The sequence below is a fragment of the Chiloscyllium punctatum genome, chromosome 1 (assembly GCF_047496795.1).
Source record: "Chiloscyllium punctatum isolate Juve2018m chromosome 1, sChiPun1.3, whole genome shotgun sequence".
In the NCBI taxonomy this organism is placed as follows: domain Eukaryota; kingdom Metazoa; phylum Chordata; class Chondrichthyes; order Orectolobiformes; family Hemiscylliidae; genus Chiloscyllium; species Chiloscyllium punctatum.
This window is the reverse complement of record NC_092739.1, coordinates 45895470-45921350: the sequence shown is the minus strand read 5'-3', so window position 1 is coordinate 45921350 and position 25881 is coordinate 45895470. Positions and strand designations below refer to the sequence as shown.

Below are 25881 nucleotides of genomic sequence, written 5' to 3'. Positions count from 1 at the left end.
GATCATCACATATGCTGAAGACATGCTTGAGATGTCGGGACAGATCTGGAAGAGCGATGTAATGAGAGAAATTCAGCATCAGCTGTTCAGTTGCTGTGGAGATGCCTTACCAATACAAGATTCACAGTTCGTTTGTACCAAGGAACCCATGTGAGAACCACATGAAATGGCAATTTTTCCTAAACATAATGCGCTAACATAATCTGTAAATATCCTATAATAACCATTGCACATCTCCCCAGTGGTCCCCATCAATTCATGTCTTCCCACTCATTGTGAAGTAAGTTAAAAGGAAACTTGCCACCCAAGTGACACAAGAATGGGAAAGACAGGGAAGTGCTACACTCATAGGGTTCTGCTAAAGATTGGAAACTTTACAATTATAGCATTTTCACACACAGTCTGTGTGGACCCTTAGTGAACTACAAAACTTTACTGTCCTTTGTTCTTATTTCTTCCCTGGGCTGTAACCCCTCTCGCTTTGACAGATTCAGGCAGACTGCTCAGATCTTTGGCCTGACTCTGTTATTGGCTAGTGATTCTAGCTGGTGCCAAAGACTGATTCTGTGCAGGGACGTGCTCCACTCTCAGGAGACAAGGCTATATAACGAGCAACTGTCTGAGGGATCAATGGCTTAGAAGTGGAAACATATTAAATGGAGGCCACACTTCACTCTGTTCTAGAGCACATTGGCATGAATCAGCATAATATTATGGTAATATATTCTATGAACATAGAATATGTGTTCATAGAATCCCTACAATGTGGAAACAGACTATTGAGACCACCAAATCCAACCAACCCTCCAAAGAAGATCCCACCCAGACAAATTCCCGACCCTGTCCCTATAGCCCCGCATTTTTCATGGCTAATCCACCCAGCCTGCACATCTTTGGATTGTGGGAGGAAACAGTAGCACACAGAGGAAATCCAAGCAGACTCAGGGAAAATTTGCAACTTCCACATAGACAGTTGCCCGAGGCTGGGATCAAACCCAGGTCCCTGGCATTGAGAGACAGCAGTGCTAATCACTGAGCCAGTATGTTGCCCATATCCTACTGAAGGCAGCCATGATCAAAGTGCACATAAACGTATTTGATTACTAAATTTGTTTTCTCAGTGCACTGAGCCTCCTTATCAATGCAAGAGGACATTGGTGCAATATCCTGCAATATTGTTGGCTTCTATTTCAGTTGGACCCCCTCACCCCAATCAAAGTTCTGTTCTGTGCTGCAGCTCACTGATTCTTCGCTTTGTTAATGAGTCCTGGGATACATGCACATACATTCAGCTTAGTAGAACTCCAACAAAATCTGAATCATTAAATGAAAACTCAACTCACTGTGTTGTTGGTCACACCAAAGCATGAAGATCTGCTCTGGTGTGTGGTCTACATGGATGACAACACATCCTCAGAATGAGTTAGTTCCTCTGTGGAATCGTCATCCATGAACTCTGATGCAAGTTTCAAGCAGTTATTTGCTGAGAAATCTTTAAAGGATCAATTCTGAGCCTTTCCCTTCCCCTAATTGTGGTTAACCTTTGCTTCTCCTGCAACTGCAAAGGACAAAGTGAATGTAATGACATGTGTTCACTAGATGGAGACAGTGCATTTAGCGAGGATGACTATAATGCAGAGGCATCAAGTTACAAAATGTTGAAGGTATGTGCCTTTGATGGATGAAGATGTGACTAAGTGCAGAGAAAGAAAGAAAAGTAATGAGAGCATTTTATGATTCTTGGCCTGAGTACATTCAACGGATTTTTGTTTTCTTTAGGCTGGAGACTTGGGCAGAGAAACAGCAGGTGGAATTTAAGCCAGATAGTTGTGAGGTGATACACTTTGGAAGGTCTACTGCAGGACAGAAGTGCACAATAAATGGCAGCGACCTTAGTAGCATCAACATTCAGAGGGATCTAGGTGTGCAGGTCCACATTTTCCTGAAAGTGGTAACACAAGAGGATAAGGTGGTCAAGAAGATGTACAGCATGCTTGCATCGTCAAGCATTGCATAAAACTTGGCAAAAAAAGTCATGGTGCAGCTGCAAAGAATTTTAGTTGGCCAGATTTGGAATATTGCATACAGTTCTGGTCACCACACTACAAGAAAAATATAGAGGCTTTAGAGAGTGGACAGAAATGGATCATCAGGATGTTGGCTGGTTTGGAGACTAAATCAATGAGGAGAGATTTGATAAACTTGGTTTGTTTTCTCTTGAACATCAGAGGCTGAGGGTTGACTTAATAGAGGTTACAACATTGTGAGATGTATAAATAGAATGGATAGTCAAAGGCTTTTTTCCCAGGGTAGAAATGTCAATTACTAGAAGACATAGGTTTAATGTAAAAATTGGAAAGTTTAAAGGAGATGTGCGAGGAAAGTGTTTTACACAGAGGATGGTCAATAGTAAGTTACAGGAGGAGATGATTGTCTAATGTTATTATTGTTACACTATTCATCCAGAGGTAATGTTCTGGGGACCAGATTCAAATCTCGCCATGGCAGCTGGTGGAATTTGAATTCAATAATAATCTGGAAATAAGAGTCTAATGATGACTATGAAACAATTGTTGTATGTCAGGAAAACCTCAACTAGTTTTCAAAGGAAAGAAATCTGCCATCCTAACCTGATCTGGTCTGGTCTACATGTGAGTCCAGATCCACAGCAATGTAGCTGACTTTCAACTACCCTCTGAGCAATTAGGAATAGACAATAAATGCCCAGCTAGTGGCACCCACATCCCATGAATGAGGAAAAAAATGCCTGGAATGTGCTGCCAGAGGAGGTAGTAGAAGCAGATATAATTGCAATGTTTAGCAGGCATCTTAACAGATATATGAATAGGCAGGGAATAGAGGGCTAAGGGTACCGTAGAAGCAAAAGGTTTTTAGTTAAAAACATCGTCCTGTGTTGATACAGTCTTGGTAGGCTGAAAGGCCTGTTCCTATGCCCCACTGTTCTTTATTCTTTTTGCAGAGAAGGGAATCTCTGTTTGGTTCCTCTGAACCCCTAAAGTGCATCTGGGAAGGATCACTGAGGGGTAACGGGAGTCCTAAATCCAGTCATGCTCCCTTCTTGAACCCTTCTGCTTCAAATGTATTCTGTATTAATAGAAACATAAAATCCCTAGAGTGTGAAAACAGCCCATTTGGCCCATCAAGTCCACACCAACCGTACAAAGATCACCCCACTCCCCTACCCTATTCCATGTAACCCTGCATTTCCCATGGCTAACCCACTCAGCCTGGACATCCCCGGACACTATGGGTAATTCAGCATGGCCAAAACACTTAACCCGTACATTGTGTGACCAAAGATTCTGCACATGGCTTGATTTCTTTCATGCACCCCCACTCCTTCCCCATCCTACACAATTTACTTCAGGTTCTAAGTGACTGGGACACATGCATTCACAACGCTCATTTTATTATTTTTTTGAGAAATCATCCTTCATTGAAATGAAAACTTAAGTAACTCAGCCCTTGCTGAACAAACCTGACCAGCTTACCACATCCTCTCTTCACATAACACTTCGCAATTCTTTATAACAGTGGTGAAAGACGAAATGATTTGGAATTTGTTTCATTGTTTACAGATAAGCGGTGTTTACCGGCAAGACCACCCCCACGATCTCCAAATAACGGTCAACCTTTAGACCACAGACCCCAAGCAGCCTTCAGACAGCAATCAATAGTGAATGTACAACCCAGCACACAGTACAAGAGCAACAATGTAAGCAATGACTGGAATTGAAGCTTAACTGAAGTCTTCGCTCTCAATTGCACTAAATGATATATAATTCAGAAACAAAAGCAAAGCAGAAAACACTGCAAATACCCAACAGGTCTAGCAGTATCTGTGCAGAGAAAAAGAGAATTAACATTTCATGTCAGTAATCTTCAACTGTTAATTCTGTGTCCCTCTCACACTTGCTGTGACCTGCTAGTATTTGCAACATTTTAAAAAAACTTCAAATTGGAAGTTTTTGCAAGATTTCACTCTTAACTATGAGAGTTATTGTGGCTACTTCAGAGATACTTTATATGACAAATTTTTGTTTGAATTAACTTTTATCGTTTTAACTGGTATTTTTAGTGGAGCTTTACCTTTTACTGGGGAAAGCTTGTTGTAGATAGTGAATACAATGATAGAAATAAAAACATTAAATGCTGAAAATATTTTTATTTTGGCAAGTTACACAACATCTGCAAAGAGAGTTAGAAACTGAAATTTCCAGGCCTTAAAGCGATGAGTTTATAAATGGGGGATGAGGTATCGGTTGAAGGAGCAAGCAACAAGTTTTGCAGTCCACTCCACAAAGATGGGCAGCCTGTTAGGAAGATTAAGACCCCACATAATGGCTAGGTTTTGAATGCAACCATAGTTTCTTGCAGACAGAGCAGCCCCCTCACTTTGTGTAAAGACAAACATTTCCTTTAAGACAGACTCATATTTACATTGGAGCTGGGGGCCACAATAAATTGATGAAAGACCACTACCGTGAGCATTCCCTTCACACAAAGGCTCCACCAACTGTGAATCGCTTCACTTCCAAAATTACAAGTGGCATCCCAGAGCACTTCCATGTGGAGACACCCTCACGATCGCCTTTATGCCTCAGACTCCAACTCTCCCATGGGGCTGCTGGCCTTCCATTGGATTGGGCCCTCTAATTAACTTTCCTACTTCAGGAGCATTTACATTAGCCAACCTTAATAGGAATGACAAATATGGAGGTGGCCGGTAAGAAGGTCATTTCTAGAAAGTTACACCAGGGTGCATCTTAATGATATGAGTGGATGGGGGGCCCCGATGGTCTTGATGCCTGGATCTCAATTCTAGCCAGGGAATTCAGCCTTATATTTAACTATAATCACCTTTATCTAGAATTGGGGAAGGTTAGACGTGTCTTTTGTTCGAAGCAAGTAACGGTGAATAGATAAGGAAGTAGAATAAAAGGGAAGGTCTGTAATAGAGTGGAAGTAAGGAAACATTTGAGGATAGAAGGATTGGGTCATTTTGACAGTACTGGTACTGGGACCAAAGACTTATGATGGGGCAAGTAGAGAAAGAAAAGATAGATCTCAAGATAGTGTAAATGGCAGATCAGTTATAGGCTGCTGTCCAAAAGGAATAAAAAAGAAGAAAAAAGAGCAGAAGGGTGAAAATAAAACTTGCAAAGATATAGAAACCAAGAGAAGACAGAGATTAGAGACTGAGATTGTTGAACTTCTGTTGATTCTGGAAGGCAGGACAATCCCTATTTGAACGATGAGGTACAAAAATGCTAAAAATATTCAGCAGATCAACTATAATGATGAAGATTGATATTATGGAAATGAAATCCAATTCAATCTCATTAAATATCTTGAAACCCTTATATGTTAACTAGCTGGAATGCAAATTAAGTAATGTAAATAGCTTTACAGCTAGATTTATATTAAGCTTCCTAATGTTTTGATTTGCTCTAATTTTTCTAGTTTACATTATGTTTTTTAGATGCAAAGACACAAGAAAAATGTTGATAGCTACACAGGTTTTGGAGTTCAAGGTACTGCTCTTATTAACCAATTAACAAATTATTTTGCTTTCCATCTCAGTAAACAGCCAGTCTCTTCAGGAAATCAAACACATTGATCTGCATTTATTCTTGGCTCTGGATAATCAACTTCTATTTTTGGATAAGGGGAAGTAAAGGATATATTTGGATTTTCAGAAGGTGTTTGATAAGGGACCACATGTTAGGTACTTAAGATAAGAGTCCGTGGTGTTGGAGATATTATATTGGTATGGTTAGGGGATTGGCTAACTAATAGAAAAGAGAGATAAAAGGGGCATTTTCAGGATGGAAACTTGCAATTAGTAGTATTCCACAGGAATCAGTGCTGGGGTTCCAATTATTTACAATATATTACTGACTTGAATGTACTATAGGCAAGTTTGCAAATGACAAATGTATGTAGGAGTTTGATGATGAGGATGATACATTGGGGAGGTCTGCAGAGGGATACGGAAAGGTTAAATGAGTCAGCAAAACCTTGGTAGATGGAATATAATGTAGGAAAATGTGAGGGTCTACACTTTGGCAAGAAGAATAGAGGAGCTGAATATTATTTAAATGGAGAAAGATTGCAAAGCAGGGAGATTTGGAAGCCCCCGACCATGAATCACAAAAAGAAGCTAGCATTTGAGTTCAGAACAGAAGGCAAAGAACATTTATTTCAAAGGGAATGGAATATAAAAGTTATGGAGGTTTTGCTAAAAATATACAAGGCATAAGTAAGACCGCAGCTGGAATATTATAAATAATTTTGGGCTCCTTACCTAATGAAAGATATATTGGCATTGGACGCAGTCCAGAGGACGTTCATTTGGCTGATATAAAGGTATGGAGGGACCGTCCTATATTGAGAGTTCTGTACTTTTTTTGAATCTACAAAGTGAGAGGCAAACTTACTGAAACATACGAGATTCTTAGGGGACTTGACAGGATAATGCAGAAAGGTTTTGCTCTTCTGGGAGAGTCTAGGAGAGGGCATAATCTCAGAATAAGGAGTTACATCTTTAAGACAGAGATAACAAGAAATTTCTTCTCTCGTACAGTAATAAACCTGTGAAATTCTTTACAACAGATGACTGTCAAGGCTGGGCCATTAAGTATACTTAAGGTTCAGATAGATGTTGAATCAGTAAGGGGCTCGGGGGTTATTGGAAAAACATAGAAAAGTGGAGTTGAGGATCATCAGATCAGCCATGATCTCACTGAACAGTGGAGCAAATATAATTCACTGAGTGGTCCGTTTCTGCTTCTACATCAACATCTTATGGTCAGTCCTCATTCTGAGCTTCATGCTTATTGTATATATTCAGTGATTGAACAGATCTCTTCAGAGCGTACTTCTATTGTCTGCCAAGTTGAATGGTTTCATGAGTAAGTGTTCCCAATTTATCAACATCCAACTTAGGAATGCTCATACTTATGAATGTGGTCTCATTGAGCAATATAATTTCAAAGACCTGGCATATGAACATTTCTTATACTTATGAACAGCTGCTTTATCTTTCCTGGATTGAGTTTTAACTTGCATACAAATTGATTTCTGAATGGACTCCAGAACGGATCCCATTTGCAATCTAGGGATTGCCTATAGTATAGCAATTCTTCTGATAGTGATTAAAAATTGATTATTAAATTTCAACTTCCATCATTTGATTTTAATTCGTGGAACCTATCAAGGATTAAAATGGTTCTCAATAAAAGGCAAAATATTGACTTAACATAAATGCAGTAGTCACCTGGCCAAGTTGAGCCAAGCTCAGGAAGTCATCAGTGAAGAAGATGCAGTCTAAACTAATAAAATTGGCTGAAATCAGTAATTTTGATCTGTAATTTCTTATTTAATTTACACATTTCTGGAAGCTTCATATAGTAGAAGGAAGTCAACTGCAAATTATCCAGCTTGGAGAAAAACAATGAAACCAGACATCAGAATGTACAAAGAAACCACATTTCACACATCAGCTTTGAGGCAGGAGTGAGAAGAAAATGCACTTACATCAACAGAACTGGAATTCTTGCTGCCTGCATTTCTCTAATCTTCTCCAGAATCAATACCTGGAATGAAAACAAATTGGAAAACATTGATTTATCAAGAACCCTAGCTTTGGATTGGGATATCTGGTCAGCATGGACCGAAGGGTCTGTTTCCATGCTGTACATCTCTATGACTCTATTATCTACAAATATCACTGCTGCTGCTGTAGCTGAGGATACAAGCAATCAACTAAATAACCAGGGTCACAATTTTAAATTTAACACCTTAAGGACTCTAACAACTTTAATTAAGCTGACTATTCTTGATCTTCATTCTAAAACTCTACACTCCCCCCTTTTTAAACTTTAGTCACTTTTTTGTGCCATACTTTTATGTCATGTTTTATTACTTTATTTGAAGGTGGTTAGTAATAAAATTCCTCTTCCTTTCACTCAACAAAACTTTGCAATTAGTTCCTTAATTTTTAATAATACAACATTTTAATTGAAGCATAATATAGCTGCAATCTAAAAAGAATTTAAAAATCTATAAGGTAGCCAGCTCAGGGGGTTAATAAGACAGAAGCCTATTCACCAGACTATTCTTTTGTTCACCTGTGGGAACTCAGAATTTGGGATAGGTGAACAAAAGAGTTGGAGTTAGAAAAGGTCTGAAGATACATTCATTTAATGTTAATATTGAATGGAACAGGACAAGATAAATTATTTAAAAAATTAAAAGTGTTATCCTTAAGAATTAAAAGGTGACGTTCTACCTGAAAGCCAGAAACATAGAAATTGGAAAATATGTGAAACAACATATAGAGGTGAAATTGAGGATAGTGAAACAAATGAATTCATATTGGAAATGCTTAGATTAGAACAGGAATTTCAAATAAAAGCAAAGCTTTCTGGGAAAGGGTTTTTTTTAAAGTGAGAGAGAGAATGATAACGAATTATTTATTTTGGTTTGTGACAGTGTGGGTGTTCATTGGCTAGGCTAGCATTTATTGCTCATCTCTAATTATCCAGAGACCAATTAAGAATCAATTTCAATGCTATGGATTGGAGTCACATGTTTATAATAGTCAGCAATGGTTGTAGGATGACCATTAGGCTAGTTTTTAATGAATACAAATTTCACCATAAGCCATGGTAGGATTCAAACCCATGCAAACAGCATATTATTTGGGGTTCTAGATTATTAGTGTAGTGACAGTGCCTTATGCCACCACCTCCCCACAAGGTTCAGGAAAGAGAAAGGAAGTTTAATTGAAATAGCTCAAACTGAGAAGGGAGAACTCACTGTCGGCAGCTCTCATAAGGAACTATACCTAACTGAATGTCTGAAGTACTCAAGTTTACTCATTTAATTCTTCATGAGATAATTCTCCTTGGGGAATTAAGAAACCTCAATAATGTTTCCACTTTGGATACATGCAGTGGAACAGAAGACAATGGGACCCAGACTGGCAACAACTCTGGCTGACAGCTGTGAGTAAACACACAGTCCAATAAACTCAAGTAGACTGGGTTCTCGAAACTTTTACCTGAAAAGAGAGATTATGACCAAATAAACATCAGTGAGAGATGCTGGAAAAAAATGAAGCTCGGCAGAGGACGTAAAACTTTCACCAGCAATCAGAGAAGGGATTAGACCAGTAGCAAGTTGGAAACCACCTCAAATGCTTCCACTTTGGGAAGCCAAAACACATAATGGAAAATTGTTAGTTCCAGCATCCCATAGAAACTCAAGTTGTGATGTCAGTGTCTGGACATGACAGATGGTCAGTATCTGTTCAGGCATGGCTGTTGAGCAGGTTGGCCAGCATGAGTGTTTGTTCAAAACAATGATGAACACTGATTGATTTAACCAGCTACAGAGAAAGAGAGAGATTAGAATTCTCTCAGACATTAGGTGCTCACACACCTCACTAATGGGGAAAATCAACAAATTTTCCACATGAAAGGAAATTAACTTCCATGGTGCTCATACAAAAAAGGCTTATGGAAGAGAGTACAGAGTTAATACTGATTCAAATTTATTTAAAGAGTGAACTTGTTCAGAGTTTGGTAACAGTCCAGTTATGCCAATCTTGCTAATGACAGGGGTATATATTTTCTTGGAAAAAATCTAGCTGGGAGCAAAATATCTCTCAAATAGGACATCAAAGTCCCAAGAGGCTGCAAAGAGCTGAGAGAAACAAGAAGCCATCAGCAGAAAAGTCATGAAGTGAAAGTGCTGTACAACCCATGAGGGTTGTAATAGTTCACGTAGAGTTTCTTGAATAAAATCAGCAAGAAGCAGCAAAAGGTTTGGGAACTGAGAGAGGTTTGGAAGCCGTGCTAAGACCTATGAGATTTGGGGGAGCTTAGGAAGGGTCACTTGAATTAGACAGAGTTGAAATCCACCCAGCAGTATCTAAAATAGTAAGGATGGAATCAGAAGGAGTTAAAAGTGCTAGAATTAGGGCAATAGACAAAAAAAGAAGGCAAACAATGGCTAGGGAAGGTCACAAAGGATGACAGGACAGGAACAGAGGTCTGGTTTACTGTTATTTTCATGATAATTTCACAGGAAGACCAGACAAGTTATCAGTTAGGCTATGAGAAAGCAAAGGTGAAGACTCACTTGGTGGAAGAGCCTCGAGGAGGTATGGTAAAAGCTGAACATCCACTTTTGGCTGTAGTGTTCCAGGATATGGAACACATCTGGGGGCAAACCCATTCCCAAAAGAAAAGGAAAAGTCAGGGAACATGCCTCACAGTGGACACCACTCTTAGTGAGCTAAGAACTGAGTTACCCATTGAGACCATAGAAATAAAGCCAAGTTCCAAACAGCAATCAGTTTACTGCAAAGGTTAATGAGAGTGATGTGCAAGACATAATGCCAGCCATGCCATAGGAGACAACAACAGATCATCATTCACTGGCTCCAAGAAGTCAAATTTATAAAAATGCCTGAATCCTGTAAATGAATTATACAACTTGGCAGTGATGGGCTAAAGCTAAGACAAATGTTGCAGCCCAGGGAACAAGTCCAGCTTCCATTCCCAAAGCAACTTTTAAATGCAGATCAGGACAAAGAGAGTGAACATTCAGTATAGCATTGAAATCCCAATTTTTGTCCTGTCATTTCATATGAACCTTATAACACAATGCTCACGCTAAACAAAAAGGACAAATATTGTTTACTTTCATTCCATGTGGTGGGACGTATTATGACATTGGTAAAAATCAACTGTCAAATTTCACCTTCCATCATCTTTTTTTTAAATAACTGGGATCTGTCATCATCAAAACATTGAAACTGGAGAAACACTGACCTAAGATGACCACAGTGGTCATATGGAAAGGTTGATCTATGTTCAGGAAAGCATCAATACAAAAGACCTAGTTTAAACTGAAAATAATGTGTCATCAAAATAACTGAAAGCCTTCACACAGACCTCTTGCTTCTCTTTGATTTCCACTTTTCTGGAAGATTCACATATTGGGAAGAGTATTGTCTCCAGATTAACCAGTTGGGGAAAAATAGCAATGGAGTTGAAAACGAAGTCACAAAGGAATTAATTGTATTTAAAACCACAGTTTTTCAGGCAGCAGAGAAGAAACTGTATTTCTAACAGTATAACTGGAAAGTCTAGACCCTCTCTTCCTGTTTCATGTGCCTCTTGAAAAACAGTATTCTCTGATAAAGCAAACTGGAGTAATATCCATTCACAGACAACTCAAAGATATTTATTAATGTTGCCACTGATAAGAATACAAATTGTCAATTAAACAGCTGTGATCTCAGGTTAGAATTTCACCCCAAGGGCTCTAAGGAATTTGTTTTAAGCTGTCTGTTCTTGATCTTCCTTTTCAAATTTGACACTCCCCTCTTTTGGAACTTTATGCTGGCAGTGATTTGTGTTTTATGTTGCTATTTACTTTGTTTTTCATAGACTTAGTCAGCATAACATTTGTCTTTCTTTCACTCAATGTTTTACAATTGGCTGCTTAAGTTTGAATAGAACTATGCTTTAATTGAAATTTGATATATCTATATACAAAAAAAAATTTAAATCTTTGCTGTTGCCAGCTAGAGGGAGTTGTAAAGAGAGAAGCTGATTCAATGCCCATCCTCTCTCAGTTGGTTGTGGTAAAAATTGAGATGACATTGGAGACCATGTTAGAAAAATATGCAATGGTTTTGAAGACTATCATCACACCTTTTCCTCCTCTGGAAGTTGTGGTTGTGAACTATATTTGTTAAGAAATAAAAATTGTTTCTTTTGCTGACATTGTACCTGTATGGTGTATTGGAGTCATAGAGTCACAGATTCACACAGCACGGCAACAGATACTTAGTCCAACTTGACCATACTGACCAGACATCCTAATCTTACCTAGTCCCATTTGCCAGCATTTGGCCTATAACCCTCCAAACCCTTCCTATTCACGTATTCATCCAGATGCCTTTTAAATGTTGTAATTGTACCAGCCTCCACACCTTCCTTTGGCAGCTTGTTCCATACAACCACCACCCTCTGCATTAAAAAATTACCCCTCAGGTCTCTTTTAAATCTTTCCCTTCTCACCTTAAACCTGTGCCTTTTCTACTTTTGGACTTCCCCACCTTAGGAAAAAGACTTTGGCTATTTATCCTATCCATGCCCCTCATGATTGTATAAACCTTTACAAGGTCACCCCTCAGCCTCCGACGCTCCAGGAGAGAAAAAGCCCAGCCTGTCCAGCCTCTCCCTATAAATCAAACCCTCCAGACGCAGTAACATCCTTGTAAATCTTCTCTGCACCCTCTCAAGTTTAACAACATCTTTCCAATAGAAGGGTGCCCAAGTATGTGAATATGACTTTATAAAATATACTGACTAAAATAATTGGGTTGGTTTTTCACCAAAATTGGTAATGAAATAATCTGCTTAGAAGGTCACTAAATTAAGTATTAGCTATTTTTATTTAGGTTTTGATATGTTATCATTAACTGCACTTTAGCTTATTTTGCCATGTTTTGACTGCCAAGGGAACCCATTATTTATGAGCATCACTCCCAAAAGAATAGGCTCATGAAGAAGATGCTCAATATTTCCTCACTTGACATAACTGATAAATGAAGAGCTAATACAGAAGAAGGTGACAGAGGTTATGCAGATGTTCTTTTTCTCTCAGGCCCAGCTGTTGACAGAACTGCCAAGCCAGTCACAACTATGAAAACCACTTCCCAGGCTTCAGGTATTTGGTTAATTTGTTAGCATTAAGAGTGAAAAAGTCACATTTCAAAGAAAAGGTAGAAAATCTGTGAACTGTAGTTCCCACTGTGCTACTAATAAGTATTTAAGCTTTCATTATGACAGTACTATTTTGTTAAAAATGTAATACCATGTTGGAAAATCCTTCAAGTGGTACTAGGCAGACACAGATGAATTTCCTGGGGAAAAACAATCCTATGATCTGCTACCTGAGTGATCCACATGACATTCATTAATGATATTGATGAAGTTAAAAATCACACAACACCAGGCTGTAGTCCAACAGATTTATTTGGAAGTACAAGCTTTCAGAGCACTGCACCTTCATGCTTGGATATTGATGAAGAACACCATGGAAATGGTGAATTTCCACTCTACAAACATGCATCATGACAAAAGAGGATTGATGAGTATTCTGCCAATACACCTCTCTCGTCCACAGCATGCCATTCATTGACACAGACGTGTTTTTTTTTTGTTTTTGAGGGTGGGTTTGAAAGGCTAAGGATTTCCTGGAATATCCTGAAATCTTTCTGGGATAGATGCAGCAATTCAGAAAATTTCTCAGGATATTGTAACATAAGCATGAAATGGAGACACTTCAAGCCAACAGTATAGTTGTAGAATAAATAGTAGGTAGTCTCTGCTTGAGAGATGACTGACAGGCCAGTACAGGGTACTCTTAAAGTACTGCAAGTGCTGAAAATATGAAACTAAGAGATGGAAACATCAGGAGCACACCTCAAATCATTCTGCATCTGTGAAATGCAGGTGTAACAAGGCACAAGGCTCAGAACTGCATAATAACTGCTTGACAAGTATTTTGACAGAGGGATAAAGAGAAAAGGGAGAAAAGCAGAAGAAAGAACTCAGTGGAATAAATGAAAATGCTATAAACTTTCAGCAGATCAGCCAGATTCTGAAGAAGCAAAACAGAGGTTAACAGCCTTAATTTTTGTTGGGCTACAAGAATGATGTGGGTGATTAAATGGTACATTTAGAAACTTAGATACCCAGTTGTTTTAATAGCATACAATCATTCCAATGAAATTTTGGGGACAGTGCGGTGAGGATGTGGGTGAAAAGGAAGACCAATATTCCAAGTTGATGAACTTTCATCAAACCCAACAATGAGTTGTTCGCAGTCTTGCTGAACTATTTTCACTTCATGGGTTAATCAAATTGATACTTCTCTTTAAGGTTCATATTAAGGTTTTTTATTTTTTCAACAATGTTTAACACATGAGTTATCATGAGGTAATCTCGATACCCCTGTAAAAGTGTTACGTGTATATAGATATTAAATAATTCATTTTGCAGCTACTAGCTAATAAATACATGTCAAGAACTGAGTCTGTCTGATAACACTTCTTGCTTTTAATTTATCAGAAAAAGAATCCATTCTTGATTCCAAGGTAAGAATATTGCATAAATCTAAGGAAATACATGACTATTTAAGTCATTTGTAACTTCTTTTTTATTTAACTTGCATGTTTGGAATAATTTTTCAATGTGGTACATGTTGGAAAGTCACTGTCTACAATTTGTTGTGTATTATGGATGAATTTGCCAGTTTCAGTGATTGATGGTGAGGATCTCTGTCTCAAGCATGAATTCAAACCTTTAAACTTTCATTTTGGCAGTCTGCAATGGTTAGTTATCCTGTGGATCTGTAGAGGTTCTAAGAAAACAACAGGGGCTTGGAACATTAAGTAGGTTTAGTTGAATAATCCAATTATAATCAGGATCCCAAGATTGATGCCACTGCCATCATGTTAGCAGCACTTTCCACATATAACTTACATGTTTCTGTCGGCTTAATTACTTCAATTTATTGGTTTCATTTTGCAATTGATTTAATTTTCAAATTGTAATAATCACGGTGTATTGCAATGTTAACAGAGTTAATAAACTAATTGAGATTTTGAGATATCTAGGGATTTAATAGAATAAGCCATAATAGAATAAAGATATTTCCCCTCATTGAGGTGGCCAAAATTAGAAGCCATGATTACAAGATGTTCACTAATAAATCCAAAGAAGAATTCAGGAGAAACTTCTTTACTGAGAGCAAGAAAGGATAGAAAATGTGAAACATTTCACCATTTGGCATCCTTCAGGCAAATTGTGAAAGGGCATGTCACAGAATTATAGAATTGGTTTAGCAAGGAAGGATGCTATTCTCTCTGATCCCGGTTTGATAATAATGGACCAGTCAAACCAAACAAAAGGTAAGTAAATAAAGGCATGATCAAATGGATAAATTAAAACTCTCAGCACAAACATCTATTATACAAACTTGAATTCAAACAACATGAGCAATAATGATTAACTAGATACAATGAACAGGTAAGACATAATTCTGAACCGTAGTTGCTATACATGTAACTTAAATGCTAACATTTAGTTTAGTATGAAGTAAATATGAGCTAAAAGATGAACTGTGATCAAACAGCCCACACTGCACTTTAAATGGTTAATGTAGTCAAGACAGAACCAACCCAGATGTTAGTGGCACTGTTAGTCAAAAATGATCATTTAGACTCTGTGCCTTTTGTAAGGGATTCAATTCCTGCGCTTTCAAAGATCTTGCTTTGGAATGCCCTCGAAGCCTCTTTGATTCAAAATTCCTCAATGTCAGGTCACATCTTGGTGGTTCAATCGCTTCTCCTCAGAACAATTTTCCAACATCCCATGACAGCTCCGAAGTGTCCAATTACCAGCATAATTTCAGCTTTATAAACCAACCATCCCATCTGAGCTGCCAATGAATTTCTTTACATGCCAATCTTTTTCAACCATGCCAAACAGATACCTCTTGTGGGTTTCCTTCACTCCTCTCATAGCTGCATTAAACTGTCAATGATTCCCAGGGCTCCCTTTTATCCTAACCCTTTTCAGGGCCACCACTGCATGACTTTTTCTGAGTCTCAACTGTTGGGAGTCTGCTAACTGCAAAGTTTCTTCTGCTTCAGAACTCTCCCAAATCCAAACTGCAACTTGCAGTTCTGGGCAGACACACAGGACCTTCTTAAGGCTCTTTGACAAGATATGCTAAAATCACAGGTTAAACTCAGCCTGAAGAAGGCCAAATATTATGCTTTTACAATCTATTCTCTGATTAGATGAAATAAATGGTTTTCACTGCCATTCAGAATTCGCTGACTGCTTTTCACTAACTTAGCTTTAACTCCCTTTGAGTTTCCATCATTGCAAGTTTTGCAAATGCCACATCTCCAGCTAAATAAGATCACCTGTTGTTTAATGGCTCAATCTCATCTCTTCTGACAATAAAAGAAACATGGGGAGCTTTCCAAACTCTAATTTATTTTAGGTGTTCCATTCACTAAAGCTTTGTATTAGTATGCCTACTAGATGTCAACCTCTCAAAGCAATATTTCCACAACCGTCTAAGTACACTAGACTTCAAGCTGCTTCAGTTCAATTTATCCCATTTTCCACTGTTGCTGCATTACTTTTTTCTCATGTCCATCCCTGACACTGTTAACAAATTTGCTGACATGGGTTGCTGTATGGTTTGATGAAGTAGAGTGGGAGAAGATTCAGGCAAAGCATAAGAACTGGTACAGACCAATTGACTGAATGACCTGTTTATGTCAATACGATCTAATTTTATGCAAATACTAAATAATCTGTAAAACTCATTACTTCCTAACTTTTTATTGTTTTTATGCATGATTTATCTCAGTCTGCCAAGTCATGTCGTGATGTCTCCTGACAAGTAATTCACAACTGGTTAAATCTTCCAGTCTCCACGTTATCAGAGATTGGACTTATACCTGAAGATGTGTGCTGGCACCCTGTGAAAGTGCTGATGCATTGACTTGCATGGGAATTGCCAAGGAAGTTTAAACATCTGATGGGAAATTCTCCTGCTCCCCATGATTGTCAGTGCATGTTCGACAGTACTTAACTGGATAAATACCCAGGAAATGTTAGACTGCTTAAAACCTGGGTAATGCCCAACAGGCCCCCTCCATCACACCCTCCCACCTCTAATGCCCCCTAACACGAACCCATTGGACTATTCCCTGAACTCCCCTTCCCTAATACCTTACCGATCACTCAGTTAAATTTCCAACCACCTGGCTTCCTCCCAACTTAACCCTCCCAATCTTACAACTATTCCATGATTTGACCAGATCATCCTGCCAACCTGGCCTAACTAATCACCTCAGACCTAACTGTCTCTAACCACCTGATATCCAACCCAACCCGACTAATCACAACTTGACTACCCCTCCCCGTCACACAACTACCCACTCACCACCACTCCATTTCATTCACCTCATCCATTTGACCATTTAACTCCCCATACCCACCTCACCCACTCTACCTACCTAGCTGTCCACTGATCCATTAATCCATCTATTCAGTAATGTTTAGACTGGACTTTAAAACTTAGCCTACGGCAGCTAGTATCATTAAAAGGGCCATGCCATAAGTTCTTCCGACTGCTCAGAGAAATGGAGTTTCTCACTGGACACTACTTACCTGTGAAAACTGAGCTCAATAGATGTCCTCAGAAATATGCAGCAAGCAGTATGGAACCAGGGAAATTTTTGAATGCAATGGAAATCAACAATTCATTAAAACATCAGATATTTCTGTGTTGCAAAGCATTACTAGACAGACTCTAAAATGGTAGGTGAATAATTCGGAAATACTCTTTCTCTGCATTGTTATTATCTCTTTACCCAAGGCATCGATTGTTTAATTCCTTTTCCAACAACAATTTCTAACATTCTCCTTGGGTTATTTTCTATGTTGTTAGATTATCTCAAAACAATAATCCAATTTATTTCCAATTCTAAATATTCCAACCTTTTAAATGTGAGTTATGGTTTTGTTCTTAAACTCGTCTCATTCCTCCCATTTCTTCTTATTTCCACTTCTCTTGCTATTCCTGGCCAATCCAATGCTTTCCCACTCTGTGGATTTGCATACAGATAAAACAGTTGATCTTTCATTAATTTCAGTAATCCAGGAGGAATCTATTCTTCAGTTCAGGCTTTCAGTTTCATTGCTTTTCTTGGATAAATATTGCTTTATTGCACAAGGTGTAACTAAAGATTAAGTAAACAAAATAATCTGGGCAGAAAACAGTGGATTTATGGACATCAGAATAAAATTCAAAGGCCTCAAGCAAGGATATTGATTAAAAAAATATATATTTTTCTCAACAAATTAGCAGATATGTAGCTAGATGAATGAAGGGGTGAGTTGATATTTTAAGATGGAGTTCGATGTGTGTTGTGCCGCAACGTTAAGGCTTATTGAAGTTTTTAATGGAAGATTTTTTTTATTGCCCTATCTTTAAAATAGTAAGCACAGTTTATGTAAATTGAACCATATCATTTAATTTTGAGTGTGAGCACAGAAATAGAGAATTCATGTCTGCAGTTAATACCCTCCTTGTGAGATTAGTAAACCATTTTTTTATAGCTGTGTTTACTTATCTTTGGGGACCAGGGGTTATTCAAGTGGATATTCTTCAGGTGATTATCTGGGTACATTGAGTTTACAATAGGATAGATCAAAAATGGCCTTTCGTCGCGGCAATGTTAATGGAACTAAAGACATTTAATCAATTCATACTTCCTTAATTTTCTGGGAGCTTTTCAAGAAGGCTGTGGACTGAATATCTGTAGGGAATAGATTCACTGAGTCTTGGCAGGGATGCATTCATTTGGGATCATTGCTACTGAACCTGTCAAAGTCTGCAGTGTCAGGGAAATCCCTTTATCAGTATTTCAATGCAGGCATTCATGCTGGGAGAGAAATACTTGAAATGACTGTCTACTTCCTGAGAACACAAGTACAGGAGAACAGTAGCCAACTCGGGGAGGACACTGATGTCAGAACCATTGCTGCCCAGAAATGATTGAATACGATATAAATCACTTCCAATGTCAAAAATTTGTGCTATCCTTAAATCTTAAAGACCCTGAGCCTATTCCCAGCATGGACTACCAGACAAGACACATGCTTGATAACTTGCTACAGCTGTTCTAGTGCAGTCCCACTGATGCGATGGCAGAATGACATGTTGTCACCAGTGTTTGGCTATAATACAATTATAATTCAAGGCATTGATATGGCTTTGAAAGCATGTAGACTCTTTTAAATCAAACAGATATGATGGGATAATGTTAGATTGATTGCAATGTAATTGTTGTCTTACTAACAGCTGAACTGTTATTATGCCCCACAGCAAACAGCAACACCACCGCCACGCAGGTAATGCCAATTTAGCCATATTTGTTCAGAATTCTAATTGTACGGAGAGATTTATGACAGACAACACAGTTAAATGAGAAAGAAAACCGACAGTTTGCTATACAAACATATATTCCCTTAAGCCTTTGATCATCAGATGTGCTCTTCTGCACAAAAGCAAGCTCCTGTAAATGCTGGAAAAATTAAATAAAAACAGGAAATACTGGAAATGCTTGTGTGGAACCTAAAAGCAGTAGCTACAGAGGTAGTGGTGAAATGATTACAATTTTCCAAAGATCCTTGGATTCCAGAGGATTGTAAACTGTCAATATGGTACCCCTATTAAGAAAGGGATTGAGGCAAAAACAGGCAACTACCGGCAAATTGGCCAAACATTGTTGAAGAATATTGGAATCAATTATCAACGAAGCAATAGCAGGACATTTATAAAATCATATCCCAATTGAGCAGAGCCAGTGTGGCTTTATGAAAGGGAAATTTCATCTACCTAATTTATTACCATTTTAGAGGAAGTACCCCAATCAGATTGGATAGAGGGGAACCAATAAAAGTGTTTTATTTGGATTTCCAGAAGGCATTCAACAACTTTCTTCACAAAAGGTTATGTCATAAGTTAAGAGCCCGTGGTATTGGGGGTAGCATTTTGGCATGGTAGAGAATTGGTAAATGGGCAGGAAACAGCAAGTGGGGATAATGGGTTCTTTTTCAGTTTAGCAATCTGTAACCAGTGGGGTTCCACAGGGATCAGTGTTGGGATCATAACTTCTTACAATATACAGAGGAACCTCGATTATCCAAATATTGATAATCTGCATTTCGGATTATCCAAAGAAGATTTCAAGGTCCCGCAAAAACAATACCTCAAAGAGGTAAGTGTATTCAATTTACCTGTATGGAAGGACATGTGAAAATGCTGGCAAGGACAAAGAAACACAAGCAGCTCAAGCATCAGCAACTCGATATTTTTTAGGTAAGGGTTGTTATACAGCCCGTTGCAAAAGTAAATGTTTTACAGTATTCCCGTCACTTTACTGGGCCATTCATGAAAAAATGGCTGAGAACGCATGCGCGAGGTGGTGTTTCTGTCTTTCTATCATGAGACTGAGTTCCTGGAAACCGACAAATGCTCTTGCGATTGTAGAAGCTGTTCAGAGCCTTGTTTAATGCTGTCTTCATCACTCCTTGCCAAATGTTAACTACTGCTGCATTTTTACAATGTTTTCTTGTGTTTCATTGCTTTGTTTTGTTCATCATGTGAAATCTGTGTCCTCATGCTCAATACATTAAAATTATTCATTCTACCAAATTTTCCGGTCAAGAACAGTGTTAGATCAGCCTGGCATCCCTTGTTTAAGGTAAAACTGATTATCCAAATAATCAATTATCTGAACAAAATAGTGCCTGCCCATCTCATTCGGATAATCGAGGTTCCTCTGTATTAATGACTCGGAGGAAGGAAGCGAATAAACTCAAGCTGACGACACTATAATAGATCAAAAGGTAAATTGAGAAAAGGATACGAACAGTTTACTGAGAGATATTGACAGGTGAAATAGTTGGGTAATAAGTTGGCAGAGTATAATGTGAGAAAAGGTGAAGTTGTTCATTTTGGAATGAAGAACAAAATAACAGAGTAGTATTTAAATTGAGAAAAACTGCAGAAAGCTGCAACATGAGCACTTGGGGGTACTTGTCCATAAAACACAGAAAGCTAGCACACAAATACAGTTGATAATGAGGAAGGCTAATGGAATGTTGGCCCTTATTTCAAAGGGGTTGGAGGATAAAAGTAGAGAAATCTTACTGCAACTGTACAAGGTGCTGCTGAGACCACATCTGGAGTACTGTGAGCAGTTTTGGTTCCCTTAGTTGAGGAAAAGTCTTATTTCATTGGAGTCAGTTCAGAGAATGTTCATGAAGAACATTCCAGAATGGAGGGATTGTCAAATGCACAATAGTTAGACTGGTTAGGACTCTACTCAGTAGAATTTGGAAGAATGAAAGGTGATCTCATTGAAACATGTAGGACCACAGAGCGTAATGTCAGAATAAAGTGGCTTCAATTTAAGACTGAGATGAGGAGGAATCTCTCCGCTCAGAGGGTTGTGAGTCTTTGCAATTCCTTGCCACAGAGGGAGCAGAGTCCATGTGTATATTTAAGATTCTTGCTCAGTAGGGGAATCAAAGATTGTGGGGAAAAGGGCAGGAAAATGGACATGTGGCATGTCTGATCAGCTATGATCCTGTTGAATGGCAGGGCAGACTCTTGGGGCTGAATGGCTTACTGCTGTTCACATTTCATATGGCCTTATGGACCTCCAACATCAATGGAGTGAAAAACTGCATCAGTATTTCAGGTCTGTGATCTTTCATCAGTTTCAATGAGAATTCACAGATCTGAGACATTAATTCCACTTCTCTATCCACAGGAATTCTCTTACTGTGCTGATAATGAAAATGATCTGATCATGGTCATATCGGTGAAGTGTTTATGTCAGCACTCAGGTTTCTGAGTGGAAACCTGCCTCTTGCATCCACCATTCAGAGTGGATTTAAATAGCACAACAAACCAGTGTACCCTGCAAACGCAAGGTCAAAAGCCACACTAGATTATAGTCCAAAGGGTTTATTTGAAAACACTAGCTTTCGGAGCGTTGCTCCTTCATCGGGTGTTACCAGTGCTCCGAAAGCTAGGGTTTTCAAATAAACCTGTTGGACTATAAGCTGGTGTCATGTGATTTTTGACTTGTTCCAACCCAGTCCAACACTGACACCTTCACATCAGACTGCATCTGACTTTAAATGCAGTCAGACCTAAATTCACCAATGATAATTTAACTAAAATTCATTAGAATAGCTGGGAGCTAATGGCAGGGTGAAGGTTTTGGGATAGCCTATTTCAGGCAGAGCCATGTCAATTCCTACTGACCTATCAATAATGAGGTGAGGAGGTGAAGAAAGGTTTCCTAAGTGAACAATGATGATACTGTGATACTCAAATAGTACCTATTCTTAAATCAACACGGGTACACCAGGTATCATCACCTCGAGCTCACCAACTGAATGTGCATAAGACCTACCTGAAATCTTCAGACAAGGAGCAGTCAGGAAAAATGTGGGAATTATTTTCTAAATGAATTCTTGACATAGTACTTTTGATGGCAATTGCTTATACAAGTCAGCAGATATCTGCCAGAAATCTGACCACTTTGCCCTTGATATTGTGATCCCAATTTACAAAAGAGCCAGTATTCCCAGCCTTTACCCCCACAGACACAAACACAATCGCATGAAGAAAACTATCATCGCATTGTTTGACTTCATTAACAGTTAAGAAATTTGGACTGTTTCATAATACTGGGAGCTTAGTTTATTAATTTTCAACATATTATTAATTCATACGAGATTGAAATCTGCTGCTGCTGACTCAGGTGAGCATGGAAGGTAACTACTGAAGTTGACTGTTCATGAAATATTTCTTTCCGTATCTGTGCAATATTAAAGGGAGGTGAAAGTGTTGGCAGCCAGTGAGAGCCTAAACATCATTTTTAGGGAAGATCCACTTATTACTGTTACTCAGCCACTTACATGAGCCTTACCTAAGGTCTGTGCTTTGTCCCACCTGCTGTCAGACAATCAGAGGTTGACAGGTGTGTGTGTGAGATGGTCCCTCAGAAGAGGCAAGACGCTAGTCAATGACAAAAACCTGCACATGTAAGTTTTTTACAGCTGCTACATGCAGCTACCACATGGTTCTGGCTGACCAGGATCCACTTGCATTTTTACCACCTTTCATTGGCATATCGGAAGAAATTGCAGATTGGTAATTAATGTATTTGTCTGCGTTATAACACACCTTCCATGTCCATCAAATATTGAGGTGAGACCTGAACCCAGAACTTCTAGGCCAGAGGTAGGGATGCTACCAGATCAAGACTTCCTTTGCAGCTCTAATGACTAGTGAGGTACTGGCTCCTGCTGATACATCTGAGAACTAGCATCAGCAAGCCACAGTTGGGTGTGATGGCAGGAGAGGTTTGTAGTGGGCATCACAGAGGGGCAGCCTCTTCCTGATGTCTGCAACCCTCAATCAGACAATGAGAACATTTGAACAAGGGAAACTTTCCCCAATTCACCTCCACAGCCAGCCAGTATGGGTTTGTTTGTTGTAGCCCCTGGATAGCCCCTGGATAGCAAGAAACCCCTGTCTACTGCTGGGTTAATAGAAACAGTGGTATTCTGAGGCTCTTACATGGGCAGTACATAGCCTCAATTGGCAGCGTTCCCACAATGGTCTTTACTTGTGTCCAAACAGGACAATAGCAGGGTCCAGCCCTACCCATGCCCTCTCCCCACTTGATTAAATAACTCCCCGACCATGACAACATGACAACTCTGCCACATGATCTGCTGAATTTTTCAGAATTCTGTTTTTATTTCAAATTTTCAGCAACCATATTATTTTACTCCCCTAAAAGATTGATTATTTGACAATTTTTGTTATTTCGGTTATGACGCACCATGTGATTGAAATCCCAACAGCATTACATATAAAAATTGAAAAGTATGAGACATGACTGAGTGCCATGGAAGTTTTGCAGAAAGCCTCAGGACCAGGAGTAGGCCATTCAGCCCATCAAGCCCTTGCTCCAACATTCAGTGAGCTTATGCTGATGTAGAGCAATGCCTCTTTCCTGCCTTATCTTCATATCCCTTGATATTATTTGTTTCCAGGAATCTACCAATTTATGTCCTTAACAAACCCAATATTTACATTCTCACAGTACTGGATTTCAAAGGTTCACTATCCTCGAGGTGACGAAATTCCTCCTTTTTTCTGTTTTAAACAGCCAACCCTTCATTGTGGGTTGATTTCCCTTAGTTCTGGACTCACTGACCACTGATCCAAATAAAACCGATAGAACTGTGGATGCTGTAAATCAGACACAAAAACAGAAATTGCTGGAAAACCTCAGCAGATCAGGCAGTATCTGTGGAGAGAAATGAAAGTTAACATTTTGGATTGAGAGTTTCTTCCTCAAAACTTCCTAAAAAGTTAACTCTGATTTCTCTCTACAGATGCTACCAGACCTGCTGACCTTTTCCTGCAAATTCCATTTTTTTCTATCTCTATCTATCCTGTCACATCCTGTGTTTGTAACAGTTTTTAAGTTTCAGTGACATCAATTCTCATTCTTCTAAACTCTAGAGAATAAAGCCCTGGTACTCTTGCAACTTTCATTCTGGAAGTTGTTAACATCTGGTTTCAATCCAATGCATGGGAGAATGGGAAACTGCATATCAGGGAGAGGAGATGATGACATAATTAAGAGGATGTTAATTCATGCTAATGTATGCAAATAGATCTCTTGCTGCTCCCTAGTGAGAATCTCAACTCCCTGCTCAATACTTGGTTGGATTTTGCCCTTGTGTTGGCCAACTCCTCTTTGATGATCTCTAAGAATTATCCCAAACTTCACATCAATACCCATATTGTTGAGGAATGTAAAGATTCTGCCTATTGTTTCTATTAATTTAGAGGTTAATTTGGGCCAGCAGTATGATTCTCACTCCAAGAACTATCGAAACCCTCATTAAAAATATATAACATTATTCAATCAGAAATTTAGTGCAGAAAATGAAGATCCATGCACAATCATAACACAGAAGACTGGATGAAATGTGAAATCTTGAAATCCTCAACCAGCGTTGGCCCTTTCTATAAATCTGAGTTCATCCAAAATCAAATGCAGTAAAAGTCTCCGTTACCCATTCTCTGTGCTTCCCTGTACATTGACTCCTCCTCTAGTAGCAGCATGAGTTAAAATTTTTCATTCATGTCCAAACTCCTCCATGACTTTGCTTCTCAGTATTTCTGTAACTTTCTCCAAGCTTTCACGAACTATACATTGCTCTATTTCTGACCGTTGTGCTCCAACAATGAAGAATGCACCTTCAGGCAATCAGTTTTTTTTTAGACTAGATTCCCTACAGTATGGAAACAGGCCCCTAGGCCCAACAATGTCCTAAGTTAGGAATTGTCCTCTTCCCTCAACCTGTCCATTTCTTTCTTACCATTTATGATGCTTCTTAAAACCTCTAGACCAAACTTTTGGTCACCTATCGCTATACCTACTTATGTTCACTGTGTGTTTGTATAATAGTACATGTTAAGTATGTAGTTTATTGTTGTTGAGTAAGATAGAATGAGACATGAAGGCATATCTTTAAAAATAAACTACAGGAATGAATCAAAGCCGGTTATGCATCTTGTAAAATCTAGCAATGACAAAGGGGTTTATGGTCTCTATAGATTAAATGTGAACCCTAATTTGGATATTCATGAATACTGTTTGCCCAGGGCTGTAGAGTTTGCCAATCTCATTCACAGCTAACAATTTTCCCAAACTCAGCAGGCCTGGCAGCATCTGTGGAGAGCAAACAGAGTTAACATTTCAAATCCAGTGACCTTTCATCAGAACTCCACACAGATGCTACCAGACCCGTTGAGTTTCTCCAGCAAATTCTGTTTTTGTTTCAGCTCGCCAGTATTTGCAGTTTTTGATTTTAATTTTCAAAATTAGATTGGTTCAAAACAATTTTACCAGGCTCACTTTCAGTTGGAGTGTCCTGAAGGACATTTACATTTTGCAACAACAAAAACACAACAAAGATTCGATACAAAAGCTTACATTTTGGTTGTGCATCTGTTAAGCACGTGTTTCCAAAATCTGTGGAGACATTTAGAATGGATCTCCACGGAACTCAGTTAAACTTGGACCATCTCCTGGTTATTGGCAGATGAGTGTCGAAACACCTGCAAAAATCT

General features: G+C 38.8%; 2 protein-coding genes across 2 annotated transcripts in view; one reads left to right on the top strand and one right to left on the bottom strand.

Moving 5' to 3' along the window:
• LOC140460210 (uncharacterized) overlaps positions 1-25881 on the bottom strand; it is a 151696-nt gene that overhangs the window by 38100 nt on the left and 87715 nt on the right. Inside the window, exon 3 of the transcript XR_011954011.1 lies at positions 7561-7619. The gene's annotated coding sequence lies outside the window, so the exon portion shown is untranslated. The remainder of the gene's footprint in view (positions 1-7560; positions 7620-25881) is intronic.
• The window catches only part of LOC140460372 (cytokine-dependent hematopoietic cell linker-like), a 122935-nt gene that overhangs the window by 67635 nt on the left and 29419 nt on the right, over positions 1-25881 (top strand). The window contains exons 6-10 of the mRNA XM_072554911.1: positions 3600-3736; positions 5504-5555; positions 12712-12774; positions 14181-14206; positions 19027-19052. Of these exons, the coding sequence (XP_072411012.1) occupies positions 3600-3736; positions 5504-5555; positions 12712-12774; positions 14181-14206; positions 19027-19052 (304 nt within the window). The remainder of the gene's footprint in view (positions 1-3599; positions 3737-5503; positions 5556-12711; positions 12775-14180; positions 14207-19026; positions 19053-25881) is intronic.